We start from the raw sequence: 26563 nt of genomic DNA on the forward strand, positions 1-26563 counted from the left end.
CCCTGTGAAGAACATTTTACTGATTTATGCTTTTAGTTTGCTTCAAAGTATGCTTCAGCATTCTCACCATGATCTCCAATTCATAAAATAGCAAGGATGAACTTTTCATTTTTAGTGCTTTGCTTTTTGAAATATTTATCTTAACGTGGGGAGCTGCAAACGTAGAAAGTGAGTGTGTGTAGCTGCTTCAATAAAAAAATAAGAAATTTAGAAATTTGAGAACAGAGCTCAAAAGCTTTCAAACATCCTGAAGAATAAAGGATGCTCGTAACAACCGGCTTGTTGTCTAGAAACATAGATCAGTGTAAGACAGTGAAGAGCGAGAGAAGCAGTCTGGATAGACTGAGACTGACAGAACTCAACGAGAACCCCCAACACAGTGTCACAAACCAGATGACCAGATCATCAACAGCCCTGCTGACTACCACTGCCAGCATGGCATTATATTGCTGCTTTCCTCTCATCACTGTACCCTGCACCAGCATCTCATCTCCCTACTGCTGCTTCAGTTATGAATATCTCAGACATGATATATTCGTGAAACTATATGAATGTAACCACAGAGCTGTGCAGTAACCAACTTTGTAAATAAAAATCTCTCAGCCCAGGTTTTAAATAAGAGTCATAAAGAAACAGAGGCCCTCATCTTCTCAAGAAAATGTAAGGAACCACAGTCTATTCTCAATGATGGCTTTTTATTATTACAAAGCCTGTTTTGCATCTGCTATTTCCTCCCCTAAAGTTTAGTATATCATATAAATGCATGAGGTGGGAGAAAAACACCTTCTTAGGCCGGAAAAGCTATTTTGCATCAAGTAGATATACTCTTTTAGCAAAGTCTGAGCCACAGTCTTACAGCCAACACAATACATATCTATTCCAGCATGATTTTTTATACATATATTTTAAGTGTGTGAGTCCCAGCTCTCAAGTATGATACCTGAACCAAAAGAACAGAAGTAGACAGTATGGACCAATACTAAGCTTCTCTTTATATATAAAAATAATTTGCATTATTATTTGTCCTGATGGCATTTAGGTAACCAGTATGGAGACATACTGGTGATACTGGTTAGTACTCATAAACAAATTCTCTGATGTTAGGTAAAATGAGTGTTTCAAAAAACTGTTTCTCTTTCTTTTTTTTTTCTTTTTTTCTCAAAAAAAAAACTGTTTCTCTTAAAACACTGTTTCAAGTCAAATTAAATGGGTATTTTCTCATTGAAATCGCTCTTGCTCAAGAGCTATTTTCTAGTAAATCTCCCATTTTACTTTTCTAGTAATGTCACGGCTGGCGGAGGGAGCCGTGTGGTGTGGAGGAAAAGGAGGACCCAAGATGCAGCGAACTGATGACAGAGTGATGTTTATTTACAAGGTGGTGGTGGTGGCAAAAACAGGCAACTCAACATGAGCAATTACAAACCTAAACTGGGAGAAACTAAAGACAAACCTGAGACCATACAAAAGGGGTGCGGGGCAGAGAGACGCAGAGACAGGAACGAAACACCATAGAATGCAGAGCTACACGGAGGAACGCAGTGATACATGGATGAACGCAGACGAGCCGACAACGAACACAGACCGACACCCACTAAATATACACACACACAAGGTAATCAGGTAATCACACACAGGAGGGAAGAACAGCTGAACCTAATACACCTGGGGACCGGAGGAGACAAGCTGAACACAATAACAACAGACACAGACCTTCAGAACAGAACAGGAAATCCAGAACACGAGCCTTCAAAATAAAACAGGAAACAGACTGATGTACAACACAACACGGGGACATGAACAGAGCACCAAGGACAGACACAGGTAGGGCTGACAATACACCAAACTTCAGGTTAACCCTAACTAATACAGATCAGAAAAAACGCAAAACGCTGGGTCAACGACCCAGGACCATGACAAGTAAAGTGGGAATTTGTTATTTGAACATACAGTTATGTGAAAAAGAAAGTTTTCACAGGAGTTTTATGCATTATTGTGAAAAAGTAAATGCACCCTTGCTCTTTCCATAGTAATTAAAAGTCGCATCAAGTTGCAACCAGGTTCTGTTAATTAAATGCATTTGATTATTTGATCATCAGCAAGTGTGAGCACCTTTTGTTCGTTGGTCTGGAGCATGGAGTGTGTTAAAACAACACCACAATGTTCCCAGGAGTGGACATGCCAGCAATTCTAGCCCAAAGTCAGACCGTGTAGTGTTCTAAATTCAAGAGCTACAGCTCAGATGCTACAGGCATCAGTTAGCATGTTAAACATTAAAGATCATGACAAAAATATTAGAAAAAGACTGAATGGCTTGCTTAGGAGGGTTTCCATGTGAAAGGTTCTTCTTTCTAACAAGAGGATTGTAGGTTTGCAAAGTTACATCTGAACAACCCACAAAAGAATGACCTTTGGACAGACCAGACCAAAGCAGAGATGTTTAGCCGTAATGCATAGCACCATAATTACATATTACACAAACACCCAGCACCAAGTGCCACACACCAGGTAAAGGGTTGATCATTTGGGTGTGTTTTTGCAGCTGCAGGACCCAGGTACTCTGCAGCCATTGAGTTGACCAGAAACTTCTTTTTATGTCAAAGTATTCTAGTGTCAAATGTGAAGCCATCTGTCCAACAGCTAAAGCTTAGCCCAAATTGGGTCATGCTACAGGAAAATGATTCCAAGCACAGTATCTACACAAAAATGGCTGCAAAGGAGAACTGAGGTGCTGCAATGTCCCAATGCTCAATAATGTTGTAAAGAACAGTGGACCAAAATTCCCCCACAATGATGATATAGACAATGATTACTTAAAGCTGTTGTTGCTATGAGTGATTCTAAATCATGGGGTGTACTTAGATTCTCACAGGACTTCACGGAGTCCAGTAAAAACTTTCTTTTTCACTCATAATCCTCCATCCACTATATCCACAGATCTCTAGCTGAACCACATGTGTACAGATTCAGTGCACTGTATCTGAAATATTTAGATATTCAACATGGACAGATTTCTCCATTTACTGTTAAAGCTTCTCTCTCTGTCTCATCAGTTCAGTCGTGCATCTGCACTGCTTTCCTCAGCTTTTTATTTTTATTTAATTTCGCGTTTTTCCTTTCAACAAGTGCGCTGTGCACCACAACTGCATTTCCATATATATTTCCTACTGAACAATCATTCCCCCATCATTACTAAACTGATAAACCATTACCTCTTCAGCATTCGGATAATGATGTCACACCTGAAGCCCCCTGTCCCACAATGGCCTCATTAGCCATTTAAGACATTATCTGCGTGAAGGTTGTGTAAATGAAAAATGTGGTCGCTTTTCACAAGGCATTCAGCACAGGCAGATAGATAGAAGTGCAGTCACATGGTTGGAGCGCCTCCCCTGCAGCTTGCTGGAACTGAAATATTTGAATATTTCCCCCTGTCTCAAAACTTTTTTTTCCTCGGCACTGCCCTCAGTCGGAGCGCTGTGTGTGATGTCGCTGAACGCGTGGTTGCAGTGCCGCGGTCGGAGCGCTCTCTCTGCGGTTCCACAGCAATAAAAAAAGAAAGAAAAACGCGTGAGGTGAACAAAAGGACAGGAGCTCCATGATAAAGGACTGTATCTTGGAGAAAAGTGGCTGGCCGGAGCCCGTCAGCATGCGGGTCCTGTTGAGCGTCCTGTACCCGGTCCTTTCCCTCACCATCTTCGGATTGTATCCCTCTATGGTGAGTTTGATTTTTTGACACTTGTTCCGTTACAGAGCGAGGATGTCGTTTTCCGCGCACTAGCCTGCTAAGGGGTGAGGATGCACAACCTGTAGTTTCTCCACAGTAACCCTCGCACTGATAGATGCCACAGTTTGTTCTACGATGGTATGCCCAACTTCACTCTAAAGTCGCAGTGCTTTAACGGGATTTAATGAGGTTCACGAATGTGCAGGAAGTACAGCACGTCGGTTTGGGTTTGGTGCGCATAGCTGCCCTTATTTCCATGAAAACTTTGAATAAATATAATGCCTGGAGCCATTCTCTAAAATGTAAACTGAAGCCGTCCCACATTTTTTCTAAATGCAGTGCTAGTTAGTAGAAAATGCGTATGGCTTATTACCAAATACACCGTGCGTTCTTTTCTTTCTTTTTTTAAATTCACCTGGGTCTGTTTTCCCAATAAGCCAAAAAACGGCCACGTAGTTAATTTGTTCAATTTCTTTATGAAAATAAAAGGAAATCATTCTTTTGTGAATAATACATTTTGGTTCGTCACCCATCTTGGCCACTTGTGGATGTCATTTCGTTTGAAAGCTGAACAGGTTGTAATGCAGTTGTGAGAGAAGGTGCACAGCATTTCACCGTAAGCTATGGGCTGTTTCCTGTCTAATAGATGTGAAGCTTCAGCCCTAAGCCACCATCCGTGCCCTATATGGTGAATACTTCAGCAGCAAAATCCTCCACAAAGGAGCGTCTCGCTCTTTTGTCAGTGACGCTGTTTCTGTCAGGATTTGTTGGTTTGTCTTTGCGTTTAACCTTCAGAAAATTGGAGGAAAGTAGAATTTCAAGTGTAGTTTTTTTGCTCAAAAATTCAAGTCTGAAGCTCAGTTTATCGAGCTCAAGGTTTTCTGTGGAGCTGTCCACTCTGTGGTGCTGAAACTGTGGTTCTTCCCAACTGGAAAACCAGAAAATCGACTTCATCCAACATTTGTATGCAGTTTCCAAAAGCGCAATAAGAACACTCTATGCTTTATTCATAGGGGTGAGTTCCTTGATCCTTTACTAGTCTTGGAACAATTAGGTGATTAATCAATTAGCGCACAGACAGAAAATGAATAGGTGGCAGTTTTTTTAATGAGTTCATTCTTTATGTCATCAAGATGACAGTGTCTCCTGCATATACGTCCTCAAAATACTGCCTCATTTTTCTCCTTCACATGATTTCATGATTCCTCTGTTCTTCATCTCTAACTTTTATCTGTATACTTTATAAGTTAATCAGTTGATTAGCTCATCCCTGCTATATACTGCATATGTTTTCATTATTTCATCACTAGTGAACTCTGTAAATCTGCTCGTTGGTATTCTCTCTATATTTTAGATGTTTTTTCTGCAAAGGCAGTTGTGGTTTCCTCTGACTATCATTCAGTTCGCTCTCTATCTTTTATCTCTTTGTGATTAAATCGATGAATACACCGTTGCCATTGAGGAGATATTGTGCTTGATCAAGAGCTGCATGCAAATTGCTTGCATGGCCCCAAAGGCCTTTCAGCTTCAGTGTTTAAAAATGATCTGGAAAGGGAAACCTTTTATGGTATTACACTAAGCTGGAAATTATTAAGCTGTCACTCACATGTTTTCAGACCTTATACATAATGCTTTCTTCAGTGTAGTAAGTGGTGGCAGCTGTTACTTCTTGGCATTTAAGTTTATTTGTTCATTCTGCCTTCATTACCCCTCAAATGTTCAGTTGGGCAACTTGAAAATAACCTTTTACAAACCAGACCTTGGACAAAGAGGCTAGAACTAAGGCTAATGGTATGAATTTTCCTTTGTTGCGGAGTGGCACAATCTGGTTTGGCAGATATTACCTCTGCAGTGTAGACAATGGATCCCTAAAGAGCTTTTGTGAGAAAATGAAATATTTGCATAGTGTAGTTTTCCCTTATGGTCTGTGCCAGCCGGGTAATTACACAGTGGCTGCTAACGGCACAGTGTTACTCTCATTATGATCAAAATGATGACTGGGATTTGTGTTTTATGATTACACGTGATAGTCTGCACCCAGAGGACGTATCGATTGAAGAAGAACGAGAGACGTAATTGACCTGAAGAGTCTGACATCAGTCCTGATGCCAAAAATTAAACTGCCCACTTCAAATTCAACACCCATATCTTTCCTCATAGTCCAAGCTAATAGCAGCAATTTTGTCTATAAATAATCACACAGTGCTTTTATGTAAGGTGTTACGTGTTAACATGTTTTAGCGAGTGCTTAACACGATAGGCTTTTTTTTTCATGGCGAGGCTTAAAGTAATCAATGACTGACATGTCTTTTGCGACAAAAGGGGCAATGCTGTTTCCTGTGGAAAGTTTTTTCTTGGTGAGACAAAAACAGCAAATCCCTGTCAGTTTCCTTAGAATAATTAATTCTTCTTTGGATATAAATGACAAATGATGTGCACGACTGCACAAAACATAACTGGTGTGAATAATGTGAATTTTTCTGGGGATTTTGTTACAACACCAGTGGGATGGAGCTTTGTGTAGGCACTTGCCCTCTCTGGTAGCCATTGTGAGTAGGTGGCAGGCAGGAGTACACAACCTGCAGGAACACACACACACACACACACACACACACACACACACACACACACACACACACACACACACACACACACACACACACACAGAGTCCCTTTTATTAATATAAATGCCAGGTTTGTCAGTTTACAGAGATGCTGTTTTCAGCCTCAGTTTTGGCTGAAATGTTTCAGGTCACTTAATCAGGTTTTGATCACATATGAATAATATGAAATGAAAAATGATCATGGGTGCATGGGAGAGCATACTGTGACTGATCCAACACTGATCATTAATCATCTTAAACACAGAAAGGCATTTATGTAGCTATTGTTTTGCGGGGCTGAAGGAGGCTATCTGTCAGGAACTGATGTTGTCTCTTGCTTGTTTGAAATCAGTTTTTCAGCTTGGATTAGCATTTATATGGATGATACACTCCGGGAAATTTGTTGAGCACAGATGCCATATCAAAAGATGAGAGGTGCCATAGGCACACACCTACTCATATCCACACAGTGGTTAAACAATGGAGGTTTTACACTTCACATGACTATTTTCACCAGGAGCTAAATTAAAAATGACATCTTCTAACTATGTGTCAACATAAACCAACCAAACTGTTAGCCACAAGTCGGCACGCAAAGTCATTAGTCTGATGCTGCTTGTTTCATGATGGAAGCAGGAAGGAGGTTGTCAGGGCTCTTGGACTGGAAATAAAGAAAGCAAGTCACCGATGATGGATGGGGACAGTTTGTGCAAACAGCAGGATAAATATGAGGCACTTTTTGGACTAAGAGATGTTAGACCTTTTGAGTCACTGAGAGGTTGTAATGACTTTTCTGTCAGTTTTTTAAAAAAAAAAAATAGTTTTGTACCTGTCTGTTGAGAAGTATGTGGCAGGCTGACGGAAGAATTCAGTTGACCTTGTGTTTGTAGCGGTTGAATTCATCCTTTTGTTTAGCAGCACGGTGTCTAAATACAGATAACTATAGACACCCACAAACAAGCCCTGAAGAAGTTTTTACTTTTGCACCTTTGCTTCTCCCTTTTCTGGCGACTGGCCATCATATTCACTCAAAAACAGATACTTACCAAGAGATTGCAGTTATGTGGGCAATTATCAATCGCTTAAAGTTTCCATCTTTTTTTATATAGGTGATGATTATAACTCTTGAAGTGACATTTCCTCGTTTTATTTTACTTGTAGTTTTTTTCCCCTCTCATCTGAGTGACTGCAGCTTAGTTAATAATAAGTCTAAGCATAATTACAGGAGTTGAAACATGATGTTGAAACTACCAGGGGCATAGTTACAGCCCTCTCCCTGTTCCCCTTTTGATTACTATAATTACAGCCCAAGCGGTCTGTATATCAGCTGCATATTACTGGATAAGAGCTGAAAGGCTTAACATGAGAGGACTGGAAGACCTTTTTAGCCTGGAAAAATGGATCTTATACTTTCAGAGGTATTTAGAGCCAGATAAAGACAATAATTCCTGATGTCTTACTTAGATGCAGACAAACTGGAGCAGAGTTGAGTTTTTAGACTGATGTCAATAATTTAAATAGTCATTAGAGTCAAAGTAAACATGCATCAGAATGCATGAATTTCTTTCTAAGCGGTGTTTACCAGATGTGTTTCTAAAATGGGCCAATAATAGGATTGTTCTTAGTAGAGATAGGCATGTCTCCAAAAAGAACATTTTTGAAAGAGCAGGTTTGAAAGGTTGCCTCTGAACAAACCACAAGATATTTCAAAAGACATTTGGAACAACATCCTTGGGCAGAAAAGAGCAAAGTGGAGATGTTTTAATGTGCACCACCTCATACCAGCTGTCAAGCACCGTGGTGGAGGGGTAATGATTTGATGAGAATCTGGGCATATTGCAGTCGGTGACTAAGCCTTGAACTCCTCTGTATACCAGAATACCAATGCTACAGCCAACTGTGAGGCCATCTGTGACAGTTAAGGCGTGATCTAGAGTGGGTCTTGGAGGAAGACAGTGATCCCAAGCACAGCAGCAAAAATCCAACAGCATGGCTGAAAAAGAGAAGAATCAAAGTGTTGCAATGACCCAGTCAAAGTCCAAACCTCAACCAAACTGAAATGCTATGGTGGGACCTCGAGAGAGCTATGTGCAAACAAAAGCCCTTAAACCTCAATGAACTCAAGCATCCATCCATTCGCTTCCGCTTATCCTTTTCAGGATCGCAGAGGATGCTGGAGCCTATCCCAGCTGTCATAGGGCGAGAGGCGGGGTACACCCTGGACAGGTCGCCAGTCTGTCGCAGGGCCAACACACAGAGACAGACAACCATTCGCTCTCACATTCACTTCCACTTTCACACCTATGGGCAATTTAGGTTGATCAATTAACCTAACCCCACTAATTGCATGTCTTTGGACTGTGGGAGGAAGCCAGACTCAAGCACTCAAGCAATGCTGTAAAAAAAAAAAACAGTCACAACAATCACTTTTAGTTTTTGCTGTTACGTTTAACAGGGTTCTACTAGCTTTTGAGTCAGGGCTTTATTTGGCTTAATATGTTTTCATATGACTGTTGCCTGCTACAACACAGCTGAAACTTTCATGGACCTCAAATGTGCATCATTATAAAGCCACTCATGTGCTTTACTGTCAGTGTTTATTTAATACACTTGTTCACAAGCGTTTTGCCCAGTACATAGGCACTGGAGCAGGAGGAATAAATGTGCCGTGAAATTGGTCTTTATATTTTTGGAACTTGAACTTGAACGGGTGCTAATGTTGGAATCCAACTGGGGACCTTTTGCTTTTTAGGTAGAGATGTAAACTACCTTACAGCCTTTTGTTCAAAGTGCAAAAGAGCTGCAAGATCAGTAACATTACAACAATGAATCTGTACATTCTTTAGTACTGAACAGAAAAGATAACAATCGTTTAAAAGGTATTTCCCCATTCATCAGGTATACGAGTTTGCTCTTGGTGCAGATGCTGTAACATCTAGAATCCAGAATGATGACTCCTTATGCACGAATGGGTCACACAGCAGGTTTCTGTAGTTGCTGTGGTGGTTTGAGTGCAGTTCCAGCTCCAGCATCAAAGATGGAGAAGTGAGGGTCACCGTTGAAGCCTCTAGGTGCCACCTTGTCTTCTGTGTATCAGAGGATTCCTTTCATGGGTTCCTCAGCAGCAGCCTCAGCAGCATTCTTAATGTTGCTGTACTTAGCGGGCTTTTCCAGATAGTGTGGTTGATGACAGACCCTTTGGGAAAAGATACATGGGAATTCATATCAGTCAGTTAACATTCAGCTTGTAGATAACCTTGCCAACAGCTTTGGTGGCTTCAGTGGAGGTGGGAATGATTTTATCGGAGACCGTCTCTCTGTATTTTACCAGATGAAGTTAAATTCCAAGCCTGATTCAGCATGTTTGTTATAGTCTGCAACCAATGTTGTGCATGTAACTGATAACAGATGTTGTAGAGCGCATTACAGCAGACAGGCACACAATCAGTGTTACATGCTTGCTCTTATAATATAATTCCAGAAACTCTTCAATATCAGTGACTGATCTTAGTACAGTTCAGTGTACTCATTTTTAACATGCAACAAAATACAGAGTTTAACAGGTTACGCTATAATAGGACAAAGATTGTTTAGGGTTAAGGTTAAGCAAAGAGTCATTTGAATTAATTGTGTACAAAATAGATCAGTACAAGTCCAAAGTCTGAAGTTTAACCATCAGGTATTGCTTTTTTTCTTCAAAATCATTTCTTTCTTCTTCCACTCGTCAGCACACACACCCAGCTTTCATAAGAGAGAATCTCACCAATTCCTTCATTGGCAGTGGCCTCAGACAACCTTAAAGAGTTTAAAAAGTATTTACCAAGCTACATACTGCTATACACTGGCAGTACTGTCCATATCTATATATGCTGCTTTATTGGAGCCAACTAGTATAAGCATATTCCCAAAAAGTTGTTAAGAGACATTTTAAGGAACTCATTAACTGAAGTAGAAATGTTGGAGTTCAGTTTAAGGAAAGTAGTTAGAGCAAATAAATTGCAACACAACTTCAAAGAACCGCCTGAAATGCACTGAACATACTAATATGATGGTTTTTGTGGGTAAAAGGCAGTTTTTAGACTTCGTGCTCTCTTGCTTTTACATCAGGATTTGGACCAGAGGCGGACATTTCTCTTCCCAAGGGGTCACATGAGAAACTGGGAGTGTTATGATGGGCTGCATCAATAAGCTGAACTCATTTCTGCTCAATGTTAATTTTTATCTCTTTATAAACAGTTACTGGTGAGAGTAGATGTTACAATAAGCAAATAAAAATATGAACTAAGCAAAATGTTCAAAATTTTGAAGACTTTTAACTTTATCCAGTGTGCTATTGCTATAGTTCTTGTAGTTTAATTACTTCATCTGCTGTTTTTCAGTTCCCTTTCCTTTGTTACTGAGTAAATTACAGTCTTTTTTGGGACTGAAAAGTTCATTGTCTGAACAATATCTGCCTTCCATTCTGCATCTGAGAGCTCTGGAAATCCATAATTTCTTTCTCACAAAACTGAGGTCCTATGCTCTTTTTAGTACTTTGCCCATCCTGAGCTACCTGACAGATATGTGGTGGCCTATGTCACCATGTTCAATCTCGTAGTGCAACAAAGTATTTGTGATTCTCTTGCCCTGATTAAGTTAATTTGTTAACATCAGCGACATGCACGACACATCCTGGTGTATAATAGAATTAAACAATACCAATTTCAGGGTTCACTTCAGTCCTTTTATCTTCTATTGTATCTGCTTCAAAAGTCCTACATTTTCCAGTCAGATTCAGACACCCAGCAGTTGTAAAACCTACTAGTTTGTCCCATTTCAGCCCAAGCCTGTCCATGCATGCAGTTGAACAAATTACTCCCTGTCCTATTCTCTTTCACTGATCACACTGCTGCTAGCTCTTCCTAAAATCAAATGTTTTATTCTCCTATGTACGAAGATGAGTAACTGGGTTGTGTAATGGACACTACATCACAGCTTTCATCCAGAGACGAGAAGAAAAAGACAACATTTTCAGCTAAAGCTCCTTGGACCACCTTGTTACGCTTTGCCTGGAGAGGCAAATACATTAGAAATTCTTCTTTTTTTTCTATTAGCACATCAGAGTCCACCAAATACTCTTTGATAAATTGACCGCTACATCCCTGGAGTGCAAAGCTTGGTAAAAAAAAAAAAAATAGTGCTTGCTGCTTTTACAGTTTTGCTAGCAAAGATTCAGATCTCTATTTTTGCTCTACATTATTGGTCAACTTATTCTGCTTCTCTGTCTTTAGTCTTGTAATGGAGATCCAGATTGTAAAATCCTTAAACACACAATCACACAGCGTTACCTCTTGCTTCTTTGAGTGAGTACTTAGGCCAGTGTTTCTCAACCACTATCACATAGGTGTGCCATAAGAAATGATCAGGTGTGCCGATGAAGATTGTCTGGTTCCAGCGGTTAGTACTCTAAGCGACCAGTGTGGGTAGCGGGAGAACAATTACATTCTCTACCACTAGAGGGCAGTACAACTACCTGCTCTAATTCAAGGGGACGCCAACTGCCACTAAAACAGAAGAAGAAGAAGAAGAAGAAGACGATATTACATAATTGTCATCCTGTGAGTGAGAAAATACATTATAGCAATAGATAAATATTTGAGAAGAAAAATTAGTCAATATGACCTGGATGACCTGGAAGAAAATTCCGACCCAGATGAAGGCCCGAGCTTGAGTAGTGGTCAGCAGAAAGCAAAAAAGGTACACTGGGGACAAACCGAGCCAATTCCGCTATGCCTGGTGCACGTGGTTTATCAGTATGCTTTTTGTGACATTTTTGTTTGGTGGTGTGTTTTACAAAAAAAGCAGAAAAAAATAGTAAAGCATGTTATTGTTTTGATAAATATGCAAAATTACAGTTATTTGCTTGCATTCCTGATCAGAACCATTTGGGTTAGTGGTTGAATATTAAGCTTGATTAATTTCTGACTTTTTACAGGAATCCAGTGTGGCTGCTCAAATGTTGGTATGAAAACGTAGTTCAGTGAATTCACTTTTTTGTACGTTTTAAATATATTTCAAAATGATTTGAAATCATATAAATTTCTAAAGCACAGTATGGCGAGCGCTCACCTTCAAAATAAAAGCAGCATAACCATATTGTGATTGGGATTGGGATTATTTACATTTTAATCCTAATTTTCCTGACTACACACCGACTGGTTATGGAGAATCAGAAGACCAGATGTGGTCTAGGGGCTGCACAGCACCCAGGTCTAAATTTGTACTAGAAGAATCTGCGTTGTAGCTTCAGCATCCTACCTATCCTACTGACACCACCACCACCGTAGAGCATAATTAGGAGGCGAGAATTCAAAGGGTACTAAAGAGCAAGAATTCGTAAAATGTGACCATCTACAGATTCTGTGACATTAATATGGCAGCAGTGTCCTTTTTCAAAGATTCAACCTTCTTATGTAATACTAATGAGCATGCTCTCATTTTTACCCTTAGAAGCTGCCAAGACATGTAATTGCTAATGACACAGATTTGATTTGAACATCAATTAAATGGAGATTCTTTTTGTGGCAGACTGCTTTACAAGATTTACTACACATTAACTTTAAAATAATCCTCGTTGGGTCCTGAGACTGGATGTGAGTGGCATTTCAAAAAGGCTCCATAGCTTTAGCTCTTATGAATCAGCTGAATGTGGACACTCCTGACAAAGACCGAAAGAACAAAGATTCTAGTCTTGGCACCCAGCATCCGCATGCTTTTCTCAGCGTATCCCAAAATAAATTTACATGGGAGATCTCCTTAGTATTCTGCTTGTGTATGCATGTGCCATTCACAGTGGCCTGAAGCTGTCCACTGGCCTTACTTCACTGATAATGTTTGATGACCGTTTCATTATCATCCTCCGTGGTGCCTATGACTGACATGTCATCATATTCAGTAAGAAGACTCATCGAAGTACCCCCCCGGAGAAGAAGCACAGGCGTGTGAACAAGATAATGCTGTGGTTCATTCAGAGACTGTCTAGGGCAAAATGTGCAGAGCGCCTGCAAAATTATCTATTCAATCGTCTCTTCACTGGGGTCAGAAAAGGCAAGAAGGTAGCACGCCTCTAGAAAAAATAATCTCGCTGCCTTTCACTATAGTCACATCTGAGAGAAAAGATGGCTTTTGCTTTTTGCTGCGTCTTCTTTTCCTCCCTTTTTTACTCCACAGTATGCGGCATCTCTTTGTCACTATCTTTCCGAAACCCTTTTTTGGTTTTAGGATTATTGCTGCTCTTTCTCCTGTGTTTTGGGGCGTCACCATTTGTCAGCGCTGTTTTGGATGTCTGCATTAGACTGCTTACAGACTGCACATGCAAGTTCATCTTCCCGTGCCATTAGAGTTAAAATGTTAAGTCATTTAAGCCGTATGATCATCAGTTACAGCACCGACATGCGCATTCCACTCCACTTGCCTCCAATACCCTGGTGGCTTTTTGTTTGGACAGGCTGATAGATGACTGGAGAGATAGCATCTGTTTAGGTCTCTGTCTTGTCGCAGGCAGAACGGCAGCCTTATTGTGATATGAGATTTAGCTTTGCCGGTATCACTGGCAGCTAGATTTGTTTCTATACATATTTACGGGTCTTTTAATGTCACACAATGCCAGCTTTAATCTGAGTTTAAAGACAGGAAATGCAAAGAATATGGGAAACTTTTCAAACATGTATGTTTGCCGTAACTTCGTGGAATTCAAATGTTCGACAACATAATGGACAAAGACGAGCTGTAGTGACAACTAGTAAAGTTAAGGTGTGTGACAGTGAAGGGATTTCCAGTCTGTCACCTTCTTCTGTCAAGACTTCACACTGTGGAGATGGAAGTGCCACTTCAGACATTACCATCTGAGAATGAACCTCATATAGTCATAACTCCATATTTTACAGTACTGTGACAAACAAGTGATGACAGCTTATCAGAATTAGACTATTTGTGGCTTTTCTGCAGCTCTGACTGATACTGTTGAGGGAGTCAGTTACCTTGCTATTAATCTGTATTTATAACTCATTGATTTCTGCTGCTGTCAATGACAAGCTTTTAATTTTTTCAGCCCCAGCATCTCACCTGGTTTATTCCTCTGAGGGGTTGCTCACAGACTCATACTGCTAGAGCGTAGCAAATAGAATAAGCCATCATGAAAATGGCTAAAGAAATTATATCAAGAGACCAAAGCGATACACAGCAGGGGGAAGGGGGGTTCATTTAGTGCAGACAGTCAGCTATGGTATATAGACTTGCTGTGAATCTTGGCAGCGGCTAATACAGATCTACTCAGCACTGAACAAAATCATTCCGCTGCTAGAGCCCAGCTAGTTTTGCACACAAGGGTGCACTTGAAAAAGAGCTACAGTATCCTCTATCAAGTTATACCTGCTGTGACTTTATAGAAATGCTTGCAAAGAAAAAAAAAAGTCCAGAATTCAACGTGCAAATTTATCCGGATAAACTGATCACAACTCACAAGGGGAAAAAAATTTTAAATGCAAAAGAAAAGTGCAAGAGGGCAGAGACCAGATCAGGACAGAAATGCAATCATTAATGGAAGTGATTGAAATCTAATGACTCTAGCTAAGTCTCCCAAATCTTTTGAATTAAAAAGGTTAATGAAGAAACAGTTAAAGGCAAATGAGTAGTAGCCAAGGTGGAGGTTCAGTTAGGTGTGAAGCTGGCAGAATGTATGATTACACTATTCATGGTTATACCAACTAAACTCAAGATTAACTCTGTTAAGATGGAATCAGTTTTGCTCAAAATTATTTGATCTCTTTTTAAGTTTATTGGTCCAACCACAACAGTCCCAGTTTCCCATATGGCACTTGTTCATCCATGACTTGATATATTTACAGCACAAAGGGAGCAAGACAGAAACATTCACAGACAATGCAGAAAATACTTCAAGTAAGACAGGACTATCTACACTGAAGGCTAAATTGAGAAGAGGATATGGGGAATGCAATCAATAAAGTCCAACAGGGAGGTGTGTGGATCTGTCAGTTACCCATATACAGGGGTTAAGGTTAGAGGGTTAGGGAAAAGTGTGGACCGGCTCTCTATTTAAAGGGAATTTCTGATTCCAAGGGGTGTTCTTCCTTGGCAGGTGTGGTAAGACTCGACTTAAGCGGTCAAAGAAGTGCAGGAGACTGATGCTGTCCAGTGTAGCAAGTGATTTATTCACCATTCTGTGGCCCAAGAATATTTACAAAGAAACAAATAAGAAACTCAACTCTATAATTAACTCAATTCAAATAAACATAACTGAACTGAAATTAAGCTCAAACTGCACACAGCTACACTGACCTGAACCCTTCTCCTGAAACACCTGAGTTCGTCTGCTTAAATAGTCCCCTTAATCAAACACTTTCTCCTCTGGACTATTCCATTCAGTAGGTAGGTGAGATGAACATGATTATATTCATCCTCTACTACTCCTCTTGACTGGCAACATAAAATCTGGTGTAATCAATACATATCACAACATTAAATCTATTTCTTTATAAACCCTTTAAAATCAACTTTATTAAATTATAAGAATTCTTCCCCTCCTGCCCTTGGTCTCTTCCTGTGACCTCAGATGAACCCAGAAGGTATAAAGCAGGAAGTAGAACTACATTTCCTCCTTTTGCTTCTGGAAGACAGGTAGGTAAAGGTAAGTTCAAACAATACAAATTAACAGTTGAAATAAATAACATGTTAACTTAACAAACTTGCATGAATTGATTTAAACCAAGATGTTATATTATATAATCTGTAAAAGTGCAGAACATAAACAAACCCGGGATAGTAGATGTTTGCCTATTGCAGATTACATGTGAAATATGGTTAAATCAAAACAAGAATGTTAACTAAGAATGTAGACAAATGGTCTTCTCACCCACTTTGTCACACTCCCCCCCCCCCTTAAGACCGTTACTCCTCTGAGTCACGGGACAGGAAATCAGCAATGACATTCTTATGTCCAGGTCTATACTGGACCTGGAAACGAAAAGGCTGGAGAGATAAATACCATCTTGTTATCCTGGCATTAGTGTCTTTCATATTATGAATCCATTGCAAAGCACGATGATCAGTCTCAAGAACAAACTCTTTCCCAACAAGATAATATCGCAAGGTGTCTAGAGCCCATTTAATCGCCAATGCCTCCTTTTCAATGGTCGAATACCTCATTTCCCTTGGAAAAAGTTTTCGACTGATGTACTGGACAGGCAACTGCTGCCCTTCCTCTCCTTGCAGTAAAACAGCTCCCAGACCCACCTCAGAGGCATCTGTTTGTACTGTGAATGGAAGGTTAAAATCTGGACACTGCAAAACAGGTTTCTGACACAAACAGTCTTTCAAATCATTAAATGCATCCTCAGCATCTTTCGTCCACCTGATCCTTGTAGGACTAGATTTTCTTGTCATGTCAGTCAATAAAGCTGCTCTTGAGGAAAAATTTGGAATTAGTCGACGATACCAACCTACTAATCCCAAAAATGATCTCAACCTTTTCTTTGTGTTTGGCAAGAGTTCTGCAGCAACTGCATCCACTTTTCCAACCTGAGGGCGAATGCCTCCACCCCCTATTACATAACCCAGGTACTGCACCTCGGGCTTGGCGATGTGACATTTCTTGGCATTTATGACAAGTCCAGCATTTGCGATACGTCGAAACACATCAGCAAGATGTTTCAGATGATCTTCCCATGTACCACTATAAACAACAATGTCATCAATGTAGGCAGCTGCATATTGTTCTGCACCCTTCAACACTCGATCCACCAACCTTTGGAATGTAGCTGGTGCTCCATGCAAACCAAAGGGCATCACTGTGAATCTAAACAGTCCACTCGGCACTCTGAATGTTGTTAAGTCCTTAGATGAATCTGTCAAGGGAACCTGCCAATAACCTTTACAGAGGTCAAGGGTAGTCAGAAATTTAGCATTTCCCAAACGATCAATTAGTTCATCAACCCTCGGCATTGGATAAGGATCAAAAGCAGACACAGAATTTAACTTGGAAAAGTTTACACAAAATCTAAGCTTGGGATCATCTTTCTTTGGTACAAGCACAACAGGGCTACACCACTCACTGTGCGATGGCTCAATGATTCCTGCAGCCAGCATCTCCTCCAGCTCACTTTTCAACTCAGGCAATAGCTTAGCTGGGATACGGCAAGTGGTATCTCTAATTGGCTGGAGAATGCAAAGTGATTTTGTGTTCAATGAGGTGTGTACGACCTGGCTTTAGACTGAAGAGTTCTTTGGTCATAAGTGATTGCACCTCCTGACGTCTTTCCAAAGGCAAATGGTTTAAATCTGGAAACACAGTTTTGACAGCTGAAGAAGGGAAGTACTGCTCCTGAGGCTCTTCCTCATCCACAACTGTACATGCCCACATGGATGTTGAGTCCTGTGGCTGGTCAGTCCACTCTTTCAAAAGATTGACGTGGAACACTTGATGATTCTTTCGACGGTTTGGTAAATGAAGCTCATATGTGACTGGGCCTGTCTTCTTTGTGATTTCATATGGCCCCTGCCACTTTGCAAGAAGACTGCTCTCAGAAGTTGGCAAAAGTAGAAGAACTTTCTGTCCCTCACGGAAGACTCTTCTTCTTGACACTTTATCATATCTTTGTTTTTGCCGCTGTTGAGCATGGGCCAGATTGTTATTAGCAAGTTCTTGGAAATGTTCTAGCTTGTCTCTCATTTTGAGGACATGTGAGAGTTCACTAAACCTCTGCTCTGACATCGAACCCTCCCAAGCTTCTTTCAGAACATCCATTGGACCTCTGACAGGATGCCCATAAAGTAGCTGGAATGGTGAAAACCCAGTAGAACTTTGTGGAACCTCTCGGTAGGCAAATAACAAAAATGGGAGCCATTGGTCCCAATCTGACCCTGTTTCATTCACAAATTTCCTGAGCATTGATTTTAACGTCTTGTTAAATCGCTCCACAAGGCCATCAGTCTGTGGGTGATAAGGACTGGTCTTGACACCCTGGATCCCTAACAAACTATATACTTCTTTAAGCATCTTAGAAGTGAAATTGGTCCCCTGATCTGTGATGATTTCTTTTGGGATACCTACTCTGGAAAACAACTGAATCAGGCAGTTAACAATCTGACGAGCCTTTATTTTCTTCAGGGGGAAGGCTTCAGGACATTTTGTGGCATAGTCACAAACTACAAGTATGTACTTATGACCTGCTTTACTCTGTTCTAGTGGGCCAACAATGTCCATGGCAATGCGTGAAAAGGGTGTATCAATGATGGGCATACTGATAAGCGGAGCTCTATCTGCTTTCCTGCCTGGAGCTGTTAACTGGCACTGTGGGCAAGCTTTACAGTATTGTACCGTATCACTGAACTGTTGGGGCCAGTAAAATCTGGGAATCATTCTAGAAAATGTTTTAGATTGTCCCAAATGTCCTGCCCAGGGAATGGAATGACTCATTTTCAAAATGGTAGATCTCAAACTCTGGGGGATCACCAACTGGTCACCAATCTTGCTACGGCGATGCAACAAATCTCCCTTAACCACAAACACTTCCTGCCTTCCCTCAACTGTAGTTGACTCTGGAACACATTTAGAGAACAATGGTTTAAGTGTTAGATCCTCTTTCTGAAGCCTAGCAACCTGACTAGCACTGGGGAGAGACTCAGTCTTTAAAGGATCTAAAATGTGTTCAGCTACTCTTGTTCCCTTCACCTTTTCATGTCTTCTCTGTCTCTTGCTCTTTTTTGGTTTAGAACGAGTGCTAGACTCGTCCAATGGGGCATCCTCATTTGCAAAAGGTAATTCATCCCAACCCAAAGCATTAACCTGTAGCTCCTTAGCTTTTGACCTTGTGACCGCTAACAAACTTTCAACGGTTTCAGTCTGACAGGGATGCTTGGCTATTAGCTCTGTGAGTATTGGGAGATCACGGCCCAACACCACTTGATAAGGCAGCGTTTGCAGCACTCCCACTGAAAGAGTGTAACACTGGCCTTCTACTTCAATTGCAACTTCAGCAACTGGGTATGATACCTTATCACCATGAATACAGTACATATCCACTGTTGCTCCTGAAAAGATCACATCCCTGGGAAGACTGTCTTGTCTAACCAGAGAGCGATTACTTCCTGAATCTAACAGAGCTACACAGGGTTTGTCTTCAACAAATACCCCAATTGATGGCTCACGTTGCTGACATTCAATTTCATTTTTGTGATTCTCACTGACTTCAGTTTGTCTAGCAGAACACATGTAATTTTTACTAACAGACATCTTTGTACACTGAGCTTTAAGATGACCTATCTGACCACACAAATGACATGCTTTATTGGTTTTATTTTTTGTCTCAGATCTGGCAGGATCTGAGTTATACCAGTTCTGTCTTGTGTGCTTAACTTTCAAGTCAGGGCCACCACCTAACTTGTTGAATGGCACGTTGGAATTTGACTTAACTGGTGTGAAGTCTTTTGATGGTCGACGAGCTGCTAAGAAAGCTTCAGCCAGTTCTGCTGCTTCCTTGGAAGTCTTTGGGTTACGTTCCTTAACCCACGTCCGAAGATCAGGATTCAAAACCTTGAGAAACTGTTCCATGATGATGGTGTCTCCGATTTGATCCTTTGTCTTTGTTTCAGGATTCATCCACTTGATGTACAACTCCTTTAGGCGGACCTGCAGCTCCCTTGGTGTTTCCTCTGCTCCAAAGGTACTAGAACGAAACCTCATTCGATAGGTGTCAACACTTATTTCATATTTCTGCAAGACAGCACACTTTACTTTTGCATAGTCCATAGTGTCATCAATATCCATGGCTACATAAGCGGAACGTGCTTTACAAGCTAGCAGTGGTGCTAGGTGAAGAGCCCACTCATCTCGCGGCCACTGGCAAGCATGAGCAATTCTTTCAAAGGTGATTAAATAATGTTCAATGTCCTCACCTTCATTGTAAGGTTGCATTTTTGGCCCCTTCCAGCCTGAATGTCTCACCAGTGTTGAAAGCTGTGCCTCACTGCGTTGATGTGCCGGCTCCAAGTCAAGCCTATTTGATTCTTGTGTGCTGGCAGATGGTTCTGGAGTAGGTGCTCTCGAAGAAGCCGATGTAGATGCTTGTACTTCAAGTAACTGATGCTCTAGATTGCCATGCTGCATCTGCTGTTGAAGCTGGGCAAACTGATGCCAGATTTGCCTCCATCTATCATCCTGGCGCTTGTGCTCTTGCTCCAGTTTAGCATCGCGTTCAGCCTGCTGTTGCATCAGAGTTTGCAAAAGTTTGGACAATTCAGCCACATTCTCTTGTCCAGAAATATGGCCACTTATTGCCCCTTGTTGGTCGCTGCCATCTTGTAAATCATCTGCTTCACATTCTGGAACATGCCCTCTCTTTGCTCGGGTAGACATCTTCTCCACTCCTTAATTGGCCTGGAATCCCACTGCTGCTGCCACCAAATGTGGTAAGACTCGACTTAAGCGGTCAAAGAAGTGCAGGAGACTGATGCTGTCCAGTGTAGCAAGTGATTTATTCACCATTCTGTGGCCCAAGAATATTTACAAAGAAACAAATAAGAAACTCAACTCTATAATTAACTCAATTCAAATAAACATAACTGAACTGAAATTAAGCTCAAACTGCACACAGCTACACTGACCTGAACCCTTCTCCTGAAACACCTGAGTTCGTCTGCTTAAATAGTCCCCTTAATCAAACACTTTCTCCTCTGGACTATTCCATTCAGTAGGTAGGTGAGATGAACATGATTATATTCATCCTCTACTACTCCTCTTGACTGGCAACATAAAATCTGGTGTAATCAATACATATCACAACATTAAATCTATTTCTTTATAAACCCTTTAAAATCAACTTTATTAAATTATAAGAATTCTTCCCCTCCTGCCCTTGGTCTCTTCCTGTGACCTCAGATGAACCCAGAAGGTATAAAGCAGGAAGTAGAACTACATTTCCTCCTTTTGCTTCTGGAAGACAGGTAGGTAAAGGTAAGTTCAAACAATACAAATTAACAGTTGAAATAAATAACATGTTAACTTAACAAACTTGCATGAATTGATTTAAACCAAGATGTTATATTATATAATCTGTAAAAGTGCAGAACATAAACAAACCCGGGATAGTAGATGTTTGCCTATTGCAGATTACATGTGAAATATGGTTAAATCAAAACAAGAATGTTAACTAAGAATGTAGACAAATGGTCTTCTCACCCACTTTGTCACAGCAGGCCATGCAGAAACTGGTTTAAGCCAGTGCTAAGGTGAGTCTACCTCTGACAGTCTACCTCTGGATGCTGACCCCGCTAATCTTTTGGCGAAACTCTCCCAGAGTAGCCTTGCTGGTGAAGTCCAATGCATCAGTTCCTCTCCATGGCTGCAGCTCAGGAGGTAGAGCAGCTCTTTCACTATTTGACAGGTTGATAGTTCAATCCCTGGCTGCTCCAGTCTGCATCCTAGATCCTTGCACAATACTGAACTTCTACTGCTCTCTGTTATGTGTATCAGGGTATGAATGTTAGGAAGCAAGTACTTGGGCATTGAAAAAACTGCTTGCATAAATGGGGGGCAATGAAGTATGTTGTATTGAGTGCTTTTTGTAGGATAGAAACGCACAATACTATATGAGAACCAGTGTATTTGGCTAGCTTATTACTTTAGTGGCCAGGAAAAGAATAAGCCCCAGGGATCTGTTTCTTTTTAAAGGGAATCTATAAAGACCATTGAAGATATGTCATAATTATTTGGAATCATTTAACCTTAAAGGGTATCCAAAAGCAAAATGCAAGAGAATACTAAATATTAAAGGAAAACAGGGAGCATTAAACTAGTACTCAAGCAAAAAGTCACAAATGCTAAAAATGAATGGGGAACTCGTTATAAAGACAAAACAGAAGAGAAGCACGTAAAACCAGTCTAACGTAACCTTCGTAATCATAAAGTAATCAAGCAGGAAATAAACAAAAGATAACTGACACCAGAGGCTAACCTAAGAGTGATAACAGACAGTGTCGCACAGAAGACACAAACGAGGTCGAGGAAACACAAATAGGGAGATCTCACAAGGCTCGAATGACAACAAGAAGCCAAACAAACATCAGAACTCAATAATTTCACAAGAACTAAGACTCAGAATCACTAAAGTCAAAAATCATCATTAGAATGACAAACTAAAGCAAGAATCAAAATTCTAAAACTATTTGAAACACTAAATCCACAACTGAGAACCAAACAGAAACCCAAAACTCGAATACAGTGTATTAACCAAGAATCCAACAGCAAAGCCCTTGGACCATGAAAGGACAATACAATTACGCATTTCAACATACAAACTTGATTCTGGTGGTGCAAGGCAACAAACAGGCAATTACTTTTTTTCTCTTTGTGATTTCTCGTGAATTCCCCATGAGGTGTAGAACAAACTGTATGCACTAATGTGAGATGTGACTGGAGGTTTGTGTTGAATCATCTCCTTGTTTACTCACTCACTGTTCTGTATATAATGGACACACATTGGTTCACTCAGCAGCGACAAGTAAATTGAGATGTATTAACCATGATTAGTTTATATCATTACTGTTTGCAATTTGGTGGTCGCGTTGAGCTTTTGTAAAGCACAGTGTATTGTACTGAGGTATTTTAGGCAGATGACACTGACCTGCTTTTTCTGTGTATACATTAACCAATTACTATAAATATAAAGAATCATATTAGAAGGTTGTTGACCAGCATATGTTCAGCCTTTACTGAAAGCCTTGTTTTTCTCAAACTCACAAATGTCAGTCCCACAGTAAGAAAAGGGCAGGGGATCATTAACGTAATAACTAAGATTCATAATCTACATTACATTTTAAGAAATCCCACCATTCTTCCATGAGATTGTGAGATGTTTTGTGCTGAAATTATCAAACCATTGTAATTTCACAGCCCCTTGCATGAGCAGCAAGCTTTGTTTCAGCAGAAGATGCAGCTGTTCAGGACCGCTGGGCAAAAATAAATATTGGTAGCAATATAAGTGATAAACAAGCAGTTACAGTAAACTAGTCAATAAACCATAAAAACAACAGACAAAACAATCAACATGAAGCTGGTGAAATGACATCAGTATTGCATGTCATATTATGTGAGGGGTGCCTCCATTCTTTTCCTGTCATCGGCTTATTGCTTGTTGGCCTGATGACGGATCCAGTACTGTAAATGTCACTCTGGAATTCACTAAGACATAAAAGGTTTAGGGGCAAATTCACTGTTCATTCAGGCAGCCTGACACAAGTCCAACAATAAAGAGGACCAGAAGTGAGACTGATTTTGTGGGCGGCAATAAAAGCAACGAAAACAATTCATTCATTACTTAGGTGTTGTGTAATCTTTGAGTCAGTAAATCAAGACCAGCAAACATTGTTTACATCTATGTTGAATGAACACATTTGTAATAAAAGTTAAAATATTACGAGTTTTGATGATTGCTGATCTGACTTGGAGACAGGTACATAGTTGTTAAATGGGTCCAGTAAAGGTTTGTTCTTTCATTTCACTGTGTTATTATGTCATGATGTGTTTTCTGCATTGAAACACTCTTCTACATGTTGTGTTTTAGTGCAGAAACTTCCAAATCTCCCAGGAAGCAGGAAGCTGTAGTAAACAGTCTAAATCTGTCAGTAGACACAATAAAATGTCAAAAGGGGCTTTCTTTCAAATGACATGAACCGAGATTTGCTATTTATTAAGGACTTTCTTTGGATTTGTGAGGTCACTCAGAGAGTAGGAGGCTATAGAGACAGTTTCATATTGAAACATATTATTTAAAAGCTCAGATATTATTGAAAATCCTCAATCTTAGTCACATAGAAAAATAAATGTTTATAACAGGTTTGTTAAAAATTGAGTGCTTTCACAAAATCGTCTGTGCCTATGTTAGCATGTGTCATAGGTTTTTACTCCGGTTTGTTATAAATCATGGGGAAATAACAAATTCTGGGCTTGCTTGCTGGTTTCGACTGTAAACATATTGAAAGCTGGCACAAAATAGTGTCTGTTGGCAACCTAACTCCAGAAATATTGATGACTGCTGTAAATCATCCTTTCAAAAATCCATGAGTCAAACCTTGGCAAAGACACATAGGGAGATCAAGTATGAGAACAACTGCAGGAAACAGTTGTTCTCATACTGTGTCTTGTGTGCGTGTTAAATACTGCATGTGACCACTCATGCAATTCTGCGCTCATGTCTATGATTCCTGCAAGGAGAGCGATACCTCGCTGGATGAGCGGGCAGAGCTTTCGGCTGCTGGATGCTGTTTTGTAAGGATGATAAATGACTGAGCTTTGGTGTGCAGAGCTGTGAAACCCCATGTAGCCTTGGAGCAAGATCTTCTTGTATTTAGTGTTTTGGAGGAAGAATATATCGGAAAATTAGTGTTTGCCTCATCGGCTACACGGCAGCACAAGTAAAACACAATGTCCCTGTGCTGAACAAGCTAAAAACATCGTCCCTTATTAATGATACGGCACCCCTGGTGTCGTTGCCCACCTCTCAATTTTAAATACACGTAGACGTTGAGGCCTATCAGGAGGGGCTATGCGCTTACCTGCTGCTCTCTGGCAGGTAGCTCCATGCGCTCCTGGGTTTTAAATGCACCTTAGAACACACATGCATCAACACTACAATGAGCGGGTGGAGGGAGGTTTGGAGTCTTCACACACCCCCATTCTCTGCGACCTGCTGGAGCGGGGGGGCTGGGAGGAGGAGTTGGCCATCCAACTGGGATCTGGAGTGTGGGGCCTCCCTGCTGCTGCGGAGTCGGGGCGGTCTGCCTCTCCCCACTGCAGGGAAAAGGGTAACACCACCTGGGTCTGGGTGCAGTTCCCCCTCCGGGGGCAAGGGTACCTAGACCCGGTTTGTAGAGTACGCTTGGGGAGTGTGATCGTGTGTACAGCGTCTCTTTATGTCTGTCTCCACGTTGGTTGAGTGTGGAGTAAGTGCATATGAGAGCATGAGGGTGGGAATGGATGTTTGTATCTGTGTGTGCCTGTATGTCTGTGTCTATATGTCAGGTTGGGTATCAGACGCCACCTCTCTGGGGACATCTCAGGCCCTCCAAGGTATGGAGGCCTATCTCCCCCCACCACCACTTCCCCTGCCGGTGGCAGACGCCCTCAGACATCAGTGCGTTGGTGGTTCTTGGTGTCCGGGGATGGGCGTCCAGGCTCACTCCTTGGTGGCTGCTTGTCGGGGCCTGGAGCCTGGGGCTTGCTCGGGCCACTTCGGGGATGGGGTGTCCTCGGCCTCTCGGCCTGGGGCTCGGTCACTCTGGTGCAGCTGGCTGCCGGCGGAGCTCACGGGCACGTCACTGCAACCCCCCCTGGCTTCTGCTCCGCGGCTGCTGAGTGACCCCTCATCTGAGACTCTCCTCAGCTCTTTCTGGGACAGTGGCGCGGCTGCCCCTCTGTTGGTCTTCCTTGGTCTCTTGAGTTCTGGGGGCCTCTGGATGTCTGGAGTTTCTCCTCCATACCTGCTTCATGCCCTGGAGGACGGGGCTGTGGCCCCCCCCCACACCCTCTAGCAGATCGTTACATGAAGGAACCTTTTAAATACAAGCGCGCTCACGCTCACAGGTGTACACACGGGGACTCACACACACATACACCCTTTTGGGCTCCTTCCTCAAAGCACACTGTGCACTGTCGATCTTACGTGCTGCACAATAATGTTTATTATTTAGTATTTACTGTTATATTCCCATAAATCATCATGATGTTGTTTATTGTATTGCTCTCGTTTTCTTCTGCTTGTTTTCTTTTTTCTTTCTCAACAGGTGATCCAGGTGATTGATATATGTATTTTTTTCTCAGCTTATTCTGTTGGTTTTTGTTTTTTGCCCTTTATCCCCGTCCCTCTTCTCCGCAGTTTTTCCCCCTCTTCCTTTCTCCCCTTTCTTTTCCTCATTCAAGTCTGTCCCGTATCTAGCAAGTGAAAATAAAAAAATAAATAAAATAAACAAATCAAATAGAATCAAATAGACCATCCCAGGCTGGGATGGTCAATTTGGTAAAGTAAATAAAGTAAATCCGTTGGGCATCTTTCTTTGCCTTTAGACAATAATTCTGATGGCAAAAGAACCAAACGGGACAGGCAAAAAAAACCCAACATTTTAATGATACGGCAGTAGCTCGCCAGGTTTAGATATGTACATCGTGTTGGACGTTACTGTAAAAGAT

General features: G+C 41.2%; 1 protein-coding gene across 1 annotated transcript in view; it reads left to right on the forward strand.

The window, feature by feature from the left end:
- Positions 1–3485: 3485 nt before the first annotated feature.
- The window catches only part of olfm3a (olfactomedin 3a), a 33071-nt gene continuing 9993 nt past the window's right edge, over positions 3486–26563 (forward strand). The window contains exon 1 of the mRNA XM_085417754.1: positions 3486–3715. Coding sequence (XP_085273880.1) covers positions 3596–3715 — 120 coding nt within the window. The 5' untranslated portion in view covers positions 3486–3595. The remainder of the gene's footprint in view (positions 3716–26563) is intronic.

Source organism: Rhamphochromis longiceps, linkage group LG9, assembly GCF_057381845.1.
Source record: "Rhamphochromis longiceps isolate RC_006_pf linkage group LG9, R_longiceps_female_GT1.1, whole genome shotgun sequence".
Taxonomy (NCBI): domain Eukaryota; kingdom Metazoa; phylum Chordata; class Actinopteri; order Cichliformes; family Cichlidae; genus Rhamphochromis; species Rhamphochromis longiceps.